General features: G+C 44.8%; 1 protein-coding gene across 3 annotated transcripts in view; it reads left to right on the forward strand.

Annotated features, from left to right (window-relative positions):
• TRIM37 (tripartite motif containing 37) overlaps positions 1 to 17,352 on the forward strand; it is a 288,841-nt gene that overhangs the window by 105,686 nt on the left and 165,803 nt on the right. Inside the window, exons 15-16 of one of the 3 annotated variants that reach the window (XM_077482222.1) lie at positions 7,632 to 7,829; positions 12,774 to 12,913. In XM_077482222.1, the coding sequence (XP_077338348.1) occupies positions 7,632 to 7,829; positions 12,774 to 12,913 (338 nt within the window). The remainder of the gene's footprint in view (positions 1 to 7,631; positions 7,830 to 12,773; positions 12,914 to 17,352) is intronic. The other 2 variants (XM_077482224.1, XM_077482223.1) reach the window with 2 other exon arrangements.

The following is a 17,352-nucleotide window of genomic DNA, read 5'->3' on the forward strand; positions in this document are numbered from 1 at the left end:
CCATATAGAAAATGGTATACCTAGGAAAGAAATTCTGAAGACTGTCGGTTCTCTCTAAAGCCCTAATGTGTGATCGGATCTTGTCGGAAAATCCGACCATGTGTTCAGGGCATAAGGCAGTCGGCTACATAGCAGATGCGTCTGCAGAGTCTGTCAAACTGGCAGCAAGGTGAAGAGGCCTAGCCGTGGCAGCCAGACTGGCTGTTTGGATGAAGACCTGGTCAGGGGACCCTGCATCCAAAATGAGACTATGCAACCTCACATTCTCCGAAGGCTGTTTGTTTGGGACAGGCTTGGACAAAGCTCTAGAAAGAATGTCAAACAGGAAGAAAACCTTCTCAACCGAAAAGCGCAAACCTCCACAAAATGTTTATTTGTGGACAAAGAGAATTCCTTCCTACCTCATTGGCAGAAGACGACAGCCAATCTGGACATCATCGCAAGGGCTTTGTCACGAGGATCCTGCCAGCAGTGGTCAGTCCGGACCTTCCGCCGCGCGTGCGTGCGCGCTCGTTGGTGCCAGGCGGGCTATTTAACTCAGTTGGTCACATCCAGTTCTTGCTGTCTGATCTACAGCGTGCGAGTACCCTGATTCTGAGATCCTGCCTTCTGTGACCTGTGACCTGTTGACCCGGCTTGTTTACCTACTGCTCCTGCTATCCGCCTGCATCTGACCTCGGCCTGCCTGACCTTCCTTCTGCTTGTTCCTTCGGTGCCTTGCTGCCTGCCCGTTTACCGACCCGGCTCGTCCGACCATCCACCTGCTTGATCCTTGGTACCTCTGCTGACCGCCTGACCTCCGACCCAGCTTGTCTGACTGCTCTGCTTCCAGCCTTCTGTTCCGGTGCCGTCTGCTGCTCTATCTCCAGTAGTGGTTCCAGCACCTGCCTGAAGTCCTGCCTCTGCCAGAGTTCCTGCATTGGTGTCCTGGTTCAGCCTCTCTGCCTGCTGCTCTGCTTCAGCTTCCAGCACCTGCCTGCTGATCCAGTTTCCCTCCGATCCCAGCACTCCCTGATCAAGCTGTTGATCCTGCCAGACACTCGTGCCCCTCTTGACTCTTGTGTTACCTGTATACACTAGCAGGGCCCTTGAGTCTGAGCCGCAAGAGAGGTCTCCTTCTGCAAGTCGGGCTCTACCACCAGGTACGTGACAGGCTTACTCACTGAAATTCAATTGTCATCCTCCAGAGAGATTAACTAAACTTCCCAGGGATCCCGAAATAGCAGGGGCTCTTCCTCTGCTGTTGGGGGAGATGATAGACCAGAAAGTCCTTACTCCAGTACCAGAGGAAGAAAAACGAAAGTATTTTTACTCACGTTTTTATGATCAAAAAACCTTCTGATTGATATTAAATATAAAACCCCTGAGCCCAAGCGATACAATACAAAAAATTCTGCATGGAATCCATATTCACGGTCAAAAATATCCTTCAACCAGGAACTTTCATGGCGACCATGGATCTCAGGGATGCCTATCTCCACATTCCCATAAGAGAAGAATCCCGGAGATAGGAAAATGAGTATTGCAGAGCAGGGTTCTTCCTTTCGGGCTATCTTGGTCATTGAGGATATTTATCAAAGTCCTAGCAAAAGCCCTGGCCCCTCTGAGGTTGAAGAAGATGATGGTAGTACCGTACCTAGACAACCTACTATTTGCAGCACTGTCAGAAGTACAGCTGGTATAAGACCTCACAGAAGCTCAACTATGGCCGACAGGACACTCTTACTTCCCAACCTCTGGGAGGAGGTAGCTTTGGTGGTGGAGGATCCACACAAAGTTAAACCAGGGTCTGGCATGGTCTTTCCCAACCTCGCGGAAGTTGACCATAGCAGTTGGGGATGGGGAGCCCACCTAGCAGGACAACCTGCTCAGGGGAGATGGTCCCCGGAAGAAGTCCAGGTGTCTTCGAACACTTCCAAGACCAACTAAGTCATCACACCCTGATCCTGTCGGACAACGCCAGGGCAGTAGTTTATATGGACAAACAAGGGGGCATGAGGAGCCCCTCCTTAAGCCACTACTCCAACCAGATTTGTCGATGGGCAGAAGGGAACCTACTATCGCTGGGAGCGGTCCACCTAAAGGGGGAAAACAATCAAGTGGCAGACTTCCTCAGCCAAGAGCTCTCCCAAGAGGAATGAGTATTACAACCAGGGGTGTTTGAGGGGAATTGCAGCCTGCTGGGGAGTACCAAATATAGATCTATTTGCATCCCGGTGAAGCGTTTCTTCTCTCTAAACCCACAAGACTGGCCTCTAGGGATAGACACACTCCAAAACCCATGGAATTAAAAAATGCGCTACGCCTTCCCTCTGGTACAGCTGATTCCTTGGGTGGTGAAGAAATTCATACAAGAGCAAACAAAGCTCACACTGATAGCACCGTTATTGGTCCAAGAGAGCCTGGTTCTCTCAGCTGCTCAGTCTATCGGCAGAAGAGCTGTGGCTACTTCCTCACTGAGATGAGCTGATGTCAGGGTCCCCTAACAAGCCTAAGACAAGAAAGCTTCAAATGGGCAGACTATTCTTGAGTTCCTGCAGCAGGATGCTGATAAAGGTCTAGCTCTCAGTAAGCTGAAGGTCCAGATAGCAGTGATGTCGGTGTATCTAGAATGGACATTATAAGAAGACCCATTGGGGTCTCATGTTTGCAGAGCATTGGCAAAATATAGACCACCAAAGACACAAAAATGTCCCACATGGGATCTGTCTGTGGTACTTGGGGGGGGGGGGGGGGAAATCATCAAAAGTCCCTTTACAGCTGCTACAAGATATATCTTTACGTCTGCTGACACTGAAAACCGTTTTCCTCATGGCTATCACTACAACACGTAAGATAGGGGAAATCCAGGCTCTGTCTGTCAGAGAACCCTTTCTCAAAATTCACAATGATGGAATCGTCCTTCAAACAGATCCAGAATTTACATTACAAGTGTCGTCAACATTTCATAAATCCCAGGATATAATACTACCTTAATTTTGTAGTTCATCGGCTAATAGCAAAGAGCAAGAACTAAGCCTTCTAGATGTTGGAAGATGTCTCCTTCAGTACGTTGAAGTCGCCAATGAGTTCAGAGCATCATCTTGTATGCTGGTAAACAAGCATCCAAGAAAACGCTAGCCAGATGGCTCAAGGCAGCTATACTGGAATGTTATGGAGCTAACACTTCCAAAAGATCTCAGGGCACATTCAACAAGGGCTTCAGCAGCCTCGTGGGCAGAGAAGGCGGTAGCCACTCCAGAGCAAATTTTCAGGGCGGCAACTTGGTCAAGATTCTCGACCTTTGTTCACCATTTACAGGCTGGATCTGATTTTCAGCCAGGACCAGGCTTTTTGCAGGAAAGTCCTCCAAGCCATTGTCCCACCCTAGTCTGATGATTACTCTGTTATCCTCTCAAGGGCTGACCTGGAAGACGGCTGGGGGAAAAGCAGAGTTAGTTCTTACCGGTAACTCTGTTTCCAGTAGTCTTCCAGGGCAGCACAATCCCACCCTAATGTCTAACCTTGTGGGGTTGTGTTGTGTTTTATGTCACAGATTCCGGCCTTCGGTTCTCTTGGATGACTGACTGACCACGGACCTTTCGTTGAACAAAGGCTTTTATCAAACAAAAGTGTATACAGGTTAAGTACAATGAATATACAATTATGTCCTCTATTTTGAGGTGAATATGATATACAATGCTGTTACAGTACATAATCATTTTATGTTTCTGAGTACTTTTGTAATTGTTATTATCACCTGGTGCAAAATATAAAAAATACAACATTACCAAAACTTAGTGTGATTGTTTCAAGAATTCTTATATAAGGCACAAGTTTCGGATTCCTGCAACCATCAGTCCCATATTCTTTTGTACTTGTCTGGGCAGCATTTATTGATATATAGGAATTTCTTTGAAAGTAAGGTTACGTTTGTCCGGCTTTCATTCTGTGGTGTCTGGAGGTATTGATCTCATCCATTTTCTGGCTATAATTTTTCTGCCTGAGAAAAGTTTCATGAAGGAATATTTTAGTATATTTGTCCGGAACGTCGGGGAAGGTCACAACTTGTTTCCAAAGGCCTTGTATTTTTGGTCAGGGCCATAAGAGGTGGAAGAATGTGCCTGTTTCGAGGCCACACATCCGGCATGTAGTGGCTTGTTCTCTCTTGTATCTAGCTACTCTGAGTGGGGTTAGGTATACCCGATGAAGTATATGTATTTGGGACAACCTGTCTGAGAGCTTGGGAGAGGACTCCATCGTCTCCTCACACTCCTTGAGGGACCGCTTTTTAAAGAATTTACTGGCAATGTGTTTTCTGTGTGTAAGGAGGAGCTCCATCTCTCAAGGACTGCCCTGGAAGACTACTGGAAACGGTGTTACCAGTAAGAACTAGCTTTTAAGGATGCAGGCGGTCATCTGCTCCTTAACCATGCCTATTTATTAATGTTAATACACTGACTAATGCCAGGAGTTAAATTACCACGTTTTCACTACTAAAATACCTTAAGACTTCATAAAATAACTCCTGCCGGTATTTTAATAATTTCTTTTTTTTTTGTAAATGCCAAAAAACGTTGAAAAACACTGAGCTGTCTTTTGCTGCATTTTTTAAGGGGAAACGACGCTTTGTGAATGGAGTTCAATATCCTTATCTTGCAACACATGCCAGCGCTAAACACACAAGCAGTATGAGTGTGGGGCCTTTACTGTGATATGGTGAGCTAGGTTGGAGCACAGCCAAGAACCTTTTATAAGACTCCTTATGATGGGAAAATTCTGGGCCTCATGGTATCCATTATTATCGGTGCCATTTGCTACTATCATTGGTAGTCCTGCAGCGGACTCTGCAAAGTGGCAGTAGCTCCAGAATCATGCAGGCACCATTAAATAGAGGTAAATCGGCCACAGGTCAAGGAATCCCAACTAACCTCCTGGAGAAACCCTAGGGTTCCACAGAACCCTGGTTGAGAATGGCTGCTCTTGATAAACCAACCTGAAGACCAACGTATCTTAGTATCGCTGAGTCCTAGATACCTTTTTGGTGCATTGCTTTTGGTGAACAGAGGAATCACAATCAACATTCTGGAGCTCTGAGCGATTTGGTTATCACTGCAATGCTGGCCACCCTGATTGCAGGATCACCTGATTAGGATCCAGTCAACCAAAGTGAACTTGCTCTCTGTTCACATTCTAGGTGTGGCTAATTGGCAGGCAGATGTGGCTCAACTGTCAGTGGCTGTATCCAGAGGAATGTTCACTTCACCCTGAACTGTTTCAGACTGTGTCACAGGTGGGGGAATGCTGGATGTGGACCTCCTAGTTTAACAACAAACTAGACAGGTTTGTCTCCAAATTCAGAAATCCTCAGACAGAAGCAGTGGATGGTCTGGGGGCCCTGTAGGATAAAAAAAAACTGATCTATGCCTTTCCTCTTCTGAATTCCTGCGTCAGCCCTACAGGATCAAGATGAAAGGCATTGTGGTGATACTCCTAGCTTTGAACTGGCCTGGGCACATGTGGGACCTACTTCAAAACAAAGCCTTCCAGTGCTGCACTGTCACCCCTGAGAGGGTTGCCATATCCTGCTGGTCTTCCTTCTGGGTTTGCGGCCTCTGGCTATGTGAGGGGCTATGTGAAACAGTTACCTTAAGTAAATGCACTTTGCATTGTTACCGCAAGTTATGATGCGGTTAGATAAGGTAGTGACTCCCCGGGTTAGGGAGCACTCAGTTTTTGTGGGTGAAGTTTTTATGCGGTTTCCCACCCCTCGTTTTGACACTACTTGGGGACGTCCCAATGGTCTAAGTAAAGGAGCTGTGTCAGTCAGTGAACGTAAGAGAAAATAGGATTTTTGTGCTCGCCGTAAAATCCTTTTCTCTGTAGTTCACTGACTGACGCAGCACCCTCCCCTCCTATTTTTTATGTTCTACTGCTTGTTGACGTACTGAGGCTGCAGGATGCCGGTGTCCTATCACATAGTGTCCCCATCGGATAGTGTCCGTTAGAGGAGCGCGATTAATCGGGAAACGATCGCGATCTCGATTCACCCCCCCACACGATCTAAGTTCTGGGTGACCCGCGATTTTCTTTTAGTGCCGCCGGTTCCGCGTAACCAGCGTGGAACGCAAATGGCGGATATCGGAACTGACGTGAGTCATTGGAGCGTGCGATGTGGCGTGCCGCTGCCTGGTTGTGGGCGAGTAAAATGGCCGGGAAACAGCAGTGTGAGTGCGCACTGCTATACACAGTAGTAGGGGTGCAACGGATCGTCACCGATCCGTAATCCGAACGGGTCACCCTGCTCGGATCGGCACATGCCGCGATCCGCGGAGCGCTCCGCGGTCTCGGCCTTAGGAAAGGCCGCGGCTTCGGCCTAGCTCCGAAGCGGCGGCCATCTTTCTACATCCAGGCTGTTTACACTGTGATCGATCCGACGGAGCGATCACTTGTAAACAAACCGGCTTCATGTCATGACGCTGGTTCCTCTCTCCCCCTCTATACTAATCTGTACAGTGGAGGGGAGAGATCCAGAGATGGAAGCAGCCATCCCCCCATACCCTGCCAATACTCTAGCAATACCCTGCCAATACTCTGCGATACCCTGCCAATACTCTGCGATAACCTGCCTATACCCTTCCTGCCAATACTCAGCGATACCCTGCCTGTAAATTTTTCAAATAAAACAGTTTTTTGAGAATCGTGAGAGAATCGTGATCTTCATTCTATGCAAATGAATCATGGTTCTCATTTTTCCCAGAATCGTGCAGCTCTAGTGTCCGTTGTGTTCTGTGCAGTACACAGGACACACAGATTCCGAAAATAGCCGAAGATGAACGGCGCCTGCGCCGTGAGTCCAGGTTCTAGCCCCACCATCCAAGTGGACATAGAGTTAGAATAAAAAGAGCCAAGCGCAGCGAGGCCGTGCCCGAAGCTTTGCGAGCGAATCGAGCCCGCTTGGGGTCCTCTAATACTTGCAGCCCTATGTCCACTTGGTTGGTGGGGTTAGCACCTGGACTCACGGTGCAGACGCCGTTCATCTTTGGAGATTTTCAGAATCTCCTTCAGCTCCGTACTGCGCAAGCGCAGTACGGGGCGGACACTATCCGATGGACGGACGCTATATGGCAGAACACCGGCTAGGGGGTTGTTATTGAAGGGACCGCCCCTTGGGCGGAACTACAAAGTTTTTTTTTTTTTTTGTACAAGTTAACATGTTCTGCCTAGTCCTCTCCTGAAGGTGGTAAACTAATTGTATTCCCTTTTTAATTCCAAACCCTGTAAAAAGACCATAAATTAAGTTTTTAATGTACTATAAAGAAAATCACAGGGCTCTAAACAAGAGAACAAAACACTGATTACTACTTTTTCTGACACATAGCATCTAATCTAGCTATTAAACGTAATCTTCAAACTTGGTCACTGAATCCCTCAGTGGATGAAATGGAACTCCATATTTATTCATGTAGTTCGGTTATTGCATGCTAGTTTGTTTGCTCTGAATGAGCACCACCTTGATACTATGTATTTTAGTGTTTTTTTTTTTTTTTTTTTTTTATATTTAATTTGTGCTCCTGTCATGCCACTACCCTTTGAGTTTTCTTTTATATTGGTGTCCCCTAATTGTGTGGTCATCTGCTGTTGGGTTTCAGAGACTTGCAATAGAGCTCTCAAGAAATCAGAAATCCAGAGGTTTATCCCCTCCAGATAGTCATCTCAGCCCCCAAAATGATGAAAGCCCAGAAGCCAGGACCACAAAGACAGATGTGAACATTGAGAACATTCCTTCTTTACCTACGCCTAGAGAAGCCGAAGAGGATGAGGACAAAATTCTTCATGACGTTTTTAATGTGAGCTTCCTCCTTTTCAGTTTTACTTTCTCGTCTTGCTTAAATCTAGTCCCCTTTTTGTTTTCATTTAATTTTTAAGTGTGAAAGCTATTTTTAAAATCTTTAAGTAACAATATATGGTACATTTTCACTTAACCAACCCCCCCCGAAGTGTAGTCCACCAGCTCAAATACTTACCTTCCTTCCTAATCCAGCAATCTTCACTGTGAAGGCCCTGCCCAATAACACATGCCGTTCCTCTGAAATAATCCCCACTGGGTCGTATTCTTAGTGTGTGGATGTACACTGGGGCCCCATTCATTTTCATAAGCTATACACCAGTTTCCAGTGATCCAGCAGAGTATGGCTTATCCATAGGAATGAATGGAGTCACAGGGCACCTGAACGCTAAGATGTGTTTTCTGTAACGGTTGTGCGATGCTGGGCAGATCTCTTCAAGAGAAGATTGCATAATTGAGGGGAAGATAAGAAGAGAATCATTCCTTTTTACAGTCATTCAGGTTTTCATGGAGTCATATAATAGGACACATTTTTCACATTCAATATCATATTTTAAATAGCTTCCCCTCCCACTTTTTTATTTTATTTTTATTTTTGTGACCACTTTCTATATTGCCAGGGCTGTGGGTGGGGGGAAAATTTTTGCATACTTAATGCCCCATACACACGGTAGGACATTGCGACCACAAAATCTGTCTGAATTTTTCTGACAGATTTTGGCCGAAACTAGTGTTGCATACACACGGTCGCACAAAGGTGTCGGAAAATCCGATCATTTGGAATGAGGTGACGTACAAAACATACAACGGGACTAGTAGACAATAGACATGTGCAGAGAAAAATATTTTCTTTCGGTATTTCGTTTTCGTCTGAAAAATTAATTTATGTAGTTACTCCCGAAATTCGTTTTTATTTATTTCGTTTTTCGTTCAAAAATTGCATTCGTCCGAAAATCCACATGCATTACGGTCTAATCTGTCTTTGAAGGATTATGGTGTCTGTCGAATGTATAAAGAAGATTCGACAGAGCTAGTATATAGCATACTAAATGTGAACTTTAGAACCCTATTAAAGTCTATGGGACATGAACGTTCAAAATCTAAAGTACTCATTTTAAAGGCTAATATGCAAGTTACTGTCCTAAAAAGTGTTTGGGGACCCGGGTCCTGCCCCAGGGGACATCAATGCAATTTCGGGAGCAGTGATTTTAATAATGATTAAAGTAAGACAATAAAAGTGTAATATTCCTTTAAATTTCGTAGGGGGTGGGGGGGTGTCTATAGTATGCCTGTGAAGGGGCGCATGTTTCTGGTGCTTAGAACTGTCCCTGCACAAAGTGTCATTTATGCAGGAAAAAAAGTCCTTTAAATATACTCGCAGCAATTATGAATTGTCGGCTCCGTAATACAGAGAACACTCATTGAAAGTCATTGATAAAGAAAAAAAATAAATAAAAAAAAAAAGCGTGGGGGTCCCCCAAATTCAATTACCAGGCCCTTCAGGTCTGGTATGGATATTAAGGGGAAACCTGCGTCAAATTTAAAATTTTTTTTACATGGGGGCCCCCCTAAAAATCCATACCAGACCCTTTATCCGAGCACGCAAGGCCGCAGGAAAAGAGGGGGGGGGACGAGAGAGCGCCCCCCCCCCTCCCTCCTGAACCGTACCAGGCCACATGCCCTCAACATTGGGAGGATGCTTTGGGGGTCTGTGACCCCTCAAAGCACCTTGTTCCCATGTTGATGTGGAGAAGGGCCTCATCCCCACAACCGTGGCCGGTGGTTGTGGGGGTCTGCGGACGGATGGCTTATCAGAATCTGGAATCCCCCTTTAACAAGGTCCTGCCCTCCCCCGTTTGAAATGGTAAGGGGGTACAAAAGTACCCCTACCATTTCACAAAGAAAGTGTAAAAAATAGTTAAATAAGACAAACACACTTTTGAAAAATTCCTTTATTAAAAAAAAAAGATTCCAGCGGTGGTAATCAACTCTTGCTATCCAGCGACGGACGTTCATCTCTCCGGGGTCCAGCGATGGCTCATCTGAATCAGCGCAGCGAATCCATCCATCTTCTGTCTCCACTGAGGAGAAACTGTGGGATCCCGGCGGCCTGACGTTTGTTATATGCGGAGGGCGGGGCCACCTGTCACCTGACCCGCCCCCTCTGACGCAAGGGGAAACCCGGGTTTCCCCGTGACGTATGGGTGGCCCCGCACCCCTCTGATGTAACACAGGCAGGTTTCTGTTATATCAGACGGGGCGGGGTCACCCATACGTCACGGGGAAACCTGGGTTTCCCCTTGCGTCAGAGGGGGCGGGGTCAGGTGACGGGTGGCCCCGCCCTCCGTATATAACAAACGTCAGGCCGCTGGAATCCCCGCAGTGTTTCCTCCGTGGAGAGAGATGGATGGATTTGCTGCGCTGGATAAGATAATCCATCGCTGGACCCCGGAGATCCGTCGCTGGATAGCAAGAGTGGATTGGCACCGCTGGAATCTTTTATTTATTTCTTTTTTATTTCTAATAAAGGAATTTTTCAAAAGTGTGTTTGTCTTATTTAACTATTTTTTACACTTTCTTTGTGAAATGGTAGGGGTACTTATGTACCCCCTTACCATTTCAAACAGGGGGGGCCAGGATCTGGGGGTCCCCTTGTTAAAGGGGGCTTCCAGATTCTGATAAGCCCCCCACCCGCAGATCCCCAAAACCACCGGCCACGGTTGTGGGGATGAGGCCCTTGTCCTCATCAACATGGGGACAAGGTGCTTTGAGGGGTCACAGACCCCCAAAGCATCCTCCCAATGTTGAGGGAATGTGGCCTGGTATGGTTCAGGAGGGAAGGGGGGCCGCTCTCTCGTCCCCCCCCCTCTTTTCCTGCGGCCTGCCAGGTTGCGTGCTCGGATAAAGGGTCTGGTATGGATTTGTAGGGGGACCCCCACGTCAATTTTTTTTTTCATTTGACGCGGGGTTCCCCTTAATATCCATACCAGACCTGAAGGGCCTGGTAATTGCATTTGGGGGACTCCCACGCTTTTTTTTTTTTTTTTTTTTTTTATCATTTATTTATTTTTTATCAATGACTTTCAATGAGTGTTCTCTGTATTACAGAACCGTCAATTCATAATAACTGCAAGTGATTTTTAAAGGACTTTTTTTCCTGCATAAATGACACTTTGTGCAGGGACAGTTCTAAGCACCAGAAACATGCGCCCCTTCACAGGCATACTATAGACACCCCCCCCCCCCCCTTACGAAATTTAAAGGAATATTACACTTTTATTGTTTCACTTTAATCATTAATAAAATCACTGCTCCCGAAAAAAACGGCCGTTTTTAAAGCTTTTTTTTTTTGCATTGATCCATGTCCCCTGGGGCAGGACCCGGGTCCCCAAACACTTTTTAGGACAGTGACTTGCGTAATCTTTTCTCTCTGTCAAATCTTTTTTTCTCTGTCGAATATTTTCTCTATATAATCTTGGAGTAATAGAGGTAAGGTTAGGCACATTCGACCACAGGTTCTATAGACACAGATTGTTATTGTCAGAGTCACATCGAATCTCCTATTCTATATCGAACTGTTGTAACAACTAAAACGAAAATAAAGCATTCATTTATGTCGGATCTTTCGTTTTTCGGATTCTGTGCTTTCGTTATCGTTTGTCAAAACGAAAATAGCTGAAATTTGGACGAAAATGCATTCGGACGAAAATGAATGCACATGTCTAGTAGCCAATAGCTTTCGTCTCCAAATTTTTTCTGATCATGTGTGCCACTCTGTGCATCAGAATTCTCTACACACACGATCGGAAAAAGTCTGATTGGATTTTGTTGTCGGAAAATTTTAGGTCCAGCTCTCAAACTTTTTTCGGCGTTTGTTTAATTATCTGAATCATTTAAGTGTGAGTAATATGCAAAAAAATAAAAAATCCGGAAGGGGCAAATCATTTATTTTTATTTTTTTACAGCACTGTGTATATTTACATTGCTGATGACTGGTAGTATTCTTAAGACGGCTTTCACACTGCCGTGCCCATAGCGTCGGTGGTAAAGCGCTGCTATTTTTAGCTGCGTTTTACGGTTGGATTTGCAGCGCATTTCAGCCAATAGCGGGGCGCTTTTACCCCCCGCTAGCGGCCGAGAAAGGGTTAAAACCACCCTCAATATGCCGTAATAGCGGCATTTTGCCGGTGGTATTGCAGCGCTGCCCCATTGATTTCAATGGGGAGCAGCGGTGAAGGACCGGTAAACACACTGCTCCTTCACCGCTCCAAAGAAGCTGCTGGTAGGACTTTTCCTGACGTCCTGCCAGTGCACCGATTCGGTGTGAAAGCCCTCAGGCTTTCACGCTGGAGACAATGGTGTAGCAGTTTGAGGGCAGATTGCAGGCGCTATTTCTAAGGCTATAGCGCCTGCAAAATGCGCTCGGTGTGAAAGGGGTCTTAAAGTCGTGGTAAAGGCATAAGGTCTGTTACCCTAAAGCATTCTCTGCATTAAGGTAAAAAGCCTTCTGTCTTCAGCTCCAACTAGCCCCCTCTAAATATTTACCTGAGCCTAATCTCGGTCTAGCGCTTTGCCTATGAAGGTAGAAGCAGCCTGCGAGGAAGAAATGGGGGGTGGTGAGGATGCGGGCCACAGGTCATGCTATTTTAATGGACACACAAAGCCCTGCTCAGTCGAGCCTGCACAAGTGCTCCTCTGTCAAGAGGCTTGCTATGGGGCACTCAGAAGGCTGACGAAGCCGGGAACACTGGAGTGGGACCCCAGCAGAAGAGAATCGGATCTGGTCTGTGCAAAACCATTGCAGGAAGCAGGTAAGTATGACGTGTTAAATACTTTGCAATCACTTTAATGCCAAATTTTATTTCATTGTGTTAGGTTTCTGTGACTTTGCTGTTGTCACGGTATATAAAACAGCACAATGTATTCACTACATGTCTTGTGTTAGCAGCAGGATCTCTCTGATGGAGACCTGGATGTTGACTTGGCTGGGGATGATGAAGTGAACCATTTGGAGGGCAGCTGTTCCTCTGCCAGCTCCACAGCCACCAGCAATACAGAAGAAAATGATATTGATGAAGAGACTATGTAAGTAGATAACCTTGGAGAGTTGTGTTTATACATCTGTGATAGATAAAGTGATGAATTATGATAGGTAGCAGAGAAATTTTGGAGGGTAGAACTATTGGGGTCGATTTAGTTAAAGTTCATTTGTGCCCGTACTATGGTGATTGACGTTTTTAGATATTTTAAACAAGTGGTAACAGAGCTTTAGAATAAGACCATGCCTTGCTAGCCATTTGTGTTAAAGTGGTGTTCCCATTATATATAAAAAAAATATATAATAATTTAAAGTCAGTAGCTACAAATACTTCAGCTGCTGACTTTTAATAATCGGACAATGCCCCACTCATCTCCCCCTCCGTTCGGCGGCGCTGGCATTGTAACTGTGAGCGCCTGGCTGTGGCTTCACAGCCGGGCACCCACTGCGCCTGCGTGAGCGGCGCCACATGCTATGATTGGCCGCACAATCATCTGGGACCGGTCACGTGTCCTAGATGATTAACAAGAGGGAGGGGGCAGAGCTGAGCCCTTCTTGCGCCGAGGGGAAGTGACGTCAGGAGCCCAAGCACTAAAGGAGGCAGACTATGAGGGACCCCCTAGCAACAGCCATTTAGAGATGAGTAAAAAAAAAAAAAAATCCAAATTTTTTTTATTTTTATTTTTAGGCACATTCATGAATTTTTTATTTTTTTGTTTTTTTGGGTGAAACACCACTTGAACCACTTAAGGACCAGGCCTCTTTTTCAGATTTGGTGTTTACATGTTTAAAACTGTTTTTTTTTGCTAGAAAATTACTTAGAACCCCCAAACATTTTATATTGTTTTTTTTCTATCACCCTAGAAAATAAAATGGAAGTCATTGAAATACTTTTTTTCACACCGTATTTGCACAGCGGTCTTACAAGCGCAGTTTTTTTTGGAAAAAATTCACTTTTTTGAATAAAAAAATAAGACAACAGTAAAATTAGCCCAATTTTTTTTTTTTATATTGTGAAAGATAATGGTACGCCGAGTAAATTGATTCCCAACATGTCACGCTTCAAAATTGCGCCCGCTCGTGGAATGGCGTCAAACTTTTAGCCTCAAACATCTCCATAAGCGACATTTAAAAAATTCTACAGGTTGCATTTTTTGCGTTACAGAGGAGGTCTAGGGCTAGAATTATTGCTCTCGCTCTACCAATCGCGGCGATACCTCACATGTGTGGTTTGACCACCGTTTTCATATGCGGGCACTACTCACGTATGCGCTCGCTTCTATGCGCAAGCTCGTCGTGACGGGGTGTTTTTAAAAACCTTTTTTTTTTCTTATTTATTTTAATTGATTTTATTATTTTTACACTGTTTTAATAAAAAATAAATAAAAAATGGATCACTTTTATTCCTATTACAAGGAATGTAAACATCCCTTGTAATGGAAAAAAGCATGACAGGTCCTCTTAAATATGAAATCTGGGGTCAAAAAGTCCTCAGATCTCATATTTGGACAAAAAAAAAAAAGAAAAAATGACATTTAAAAAAAATATACCTTTAAGAGGTATGGGCGGGAGTGACGTTTTGACGTCACTTCCGCCCTCCTATGGTATAGAGACGAGTGGGGGCCATCTTAGCCTCACTCGTCTCCATACCCAGCTAGGAAAAGGACCCGATCGCCTCCGCCGCTACCGACGGCTCCGGAGGGCGGCGGGAGGGGGGTTTGACACCTCTCCCACCACCGATAGCGGTGATCTCGTGGCGAATCCGCTGCCGAGACCACCGTTATCGTACAGACGACCGGCGCCCGAAGAGATGGATTTCTCGGTTGTGGCAGCAGCTGCTGCCGTTACCGAGATATCCCTCTTCAAAAATAGGACGTACATCAGCGTGCACTGGTCGTTAAGTGGTTAAGTAATGTATACCCCAAATCGCAACAGATACACTAAGGGCTTATTCACACATTTGCAGTAGCCCATATAGCATGAAGAGCCATTTGTTTATACCTCCAGAGCGGTGTGGAGCTGCATGCTGGCAGCCCGTGCTAGTTAATGGAGACTCTTCTTGATTTTGAGGGACTGTCCCTGATTTGGAGCAATGTCCCTCCTGTCCTTCATTCCACCTCATTTCTCCCTCATTTTGGTCTGATCTATATAGATGTATATAAAATGCACGTTTTATCTAGCAAAAAGTATTTCCCAGCCCTAAACCTTTTCATCTTATTTCAAAATTGCTGCATTTGTAAATTCCAAAAGCCAATATAAAGGAATAGTAGTGGTTAAAAAAAAGCACTTGTGGGTTTAACCCACCTTGTTTTTTTTTTTTTGTTTTTTTTTGTTTTTTTTTGTACAATTCTCCTTTAAGGGGGCGTGGCAAGGGGTGTGTCCTATGCCTGCATACTTTTGCTGATAGGTGTCCCTCATTTCCATCTCAGAAAGTTGGGAGATATGATGCAGCCATCCCTGCACACTAGTTAAACTCGTATGTGCGAGTGAGCATCTATAGCCACTGAATTTCTATTCACCAACACAAGCTGCCTGCATGCAGCTCCATGCTCGCACCCCTCTGGTAAAAGAGGCTACTTGCACACCGCTCCATGCTATCACTCCTCTGGAAACCTAAAATAAGTCTCTTCACACTCTGTTGGACTTTGTGCCTGTGTGAATGAGCCTGATTGTCAGGTTTCATAGCCCATTCGTGTCAGATGTATTGGTATGCATTCCCACTATATGCAGTGGCAAAAAGTACAGCAAGCTGCATTTGTTCGCAGTGCAAACATGCATAAACTCATGTAAGTGCAGCACACATAAATACGACTCTGGGAGCAAAAAGAAGCTTGGACCCTTTGAAGACCGACCTGTCCTTTGGAAAAATTTATTTCAGTACCTCTGTTATGAAATGTGAAGGTGAATTTCTTCACAATGCCTATAGCTATGAGGTGAGTTGTGGCTTTTTATGGCTTAAATGACATATTCTGAAGCAGTAAAAGCAAATATCTTAATGTGCATAGCCAGAGCACATGTTTATTTCAATAAATAGACTAATCATGTATTTTTGAAAAGTGCATGTCTATTTAGCTTTGTAAATAAGGTAAAACTGTATTTCCAATTATTGGCAAAGAAAATGTGATTGGATGCACACATTTAACAGTTTCACCATATTCAGTTTGTGAACAGTCTGTATTCCTTTGGTAAATCATCTTCAGTCTTTCTTTGTAATATCTATTCTGAGCATTTGCTTAAAGTGATTGTAAACCCCACTCAACCCCAAATTTTACCTAACCGCATCTATCTTTAGTGTTTACTTATCTCTTTCCAAACTTTAAGTGCGGTATCTTTCTGCTGCTCCATTCCTTTATTATTATCATTATAACTTCTCACAAGTTCTCTGTCACACAAGATAACAGCAGGTGAAAATTTGTTTTGGGGAGGGTGCTTAGAGGAAGATAAACAGAGTGCTTGCCTATTTAGACTACAGCTCTGCATGTTCCTTTGTTCCTCTGCCTATGTGGAGGGTGTGGGCAGTGCCAATCAGCCCAGACTCCACATCCACTGATGGAAGAGAGTGGAACGTTTATTACATGTTCTGCACTTTCTAAGGAGTGTGGACAGGGAAAGGCAGCAGACACACAATTAAAACCTTATGTAGGGAGATTTGTTTCATCTGTTTATCATCTGAGGCTGTTCACTTCACTGGCTTTAGGAGAGGGTTTACAACCACTTTTTTCTATACATGTGAATACAGTCCTAAACACTGTTGAGGGAATTCAATAAATTTGCTGCATCGCGTTTCTGCCTTTAATCCCTCTTGTTAATGTATTGCGCCAAATCCATGAAGCATTTGCAAAACCTTTGATTCTGACAGCGACTTGTACACCAAATTCAGGTAGTTCTAAAATCTGCCACTTTTACATTGAATGGGACACATCTATATTGTGGCACATTGAATGCTCCAAATTCAAAATTAAAATACCAACAGTTCCTATCTTAAGAAAGTGCAGCTAATTAAGATCAACTCTTTTATGGTGTGCAGAGATCGAAACTGACGCAGACAGATTTTGCAAAATTATCTTGCATGCATTCTAAAAGTGGTGCAGCATGTGTCGAATTCAAATACAAATTCTACACCGGTACATGAATTAGGCGCATGCTGCACCACTTTTAAAAACTCATAAGAGACGCTTTGTCAAAATCTGTCTGTGCCAAACTTCCAGGCAGTTTGTTTTAAGAAATAAAAAAGTCCTTTTTTTTGCTGCGTCCATTGACACAGACTCAGCCCCTGCTCCCTTTTCACTGGATTTGATTGACAGCAGCGGGTGCCAATGGCTCCTGCTGCTATCAGTCTGTCCAATGAGGACCCAAGACAGCAGCTGGAGCTGCTGGGCTCGTTCTTGCCGCTGAAATTATTGTGTTCAGGTAAGAAAAATAAGGGCTCTGGGGGGCTGATATAGAATGCATTAATGTGAAAAATCATGTGACTTTACAACTCTTT

Source organism: Lithobates pipiens, unplaced genomic scaffold (genome assembly GCF_037356315.1).
Source record: "Lithobates pipiens isolate NorthernLeopardFrog02 unplaced genomic scaffold, aLitPip1_a1.2 Scaffold_16, whole genome shotgun sequence".
NCBI lineage: Eukaryota > Metazoa > Chordata > Amphibia > Anura > Ranidae > Lithobates > Lithobates pipiens.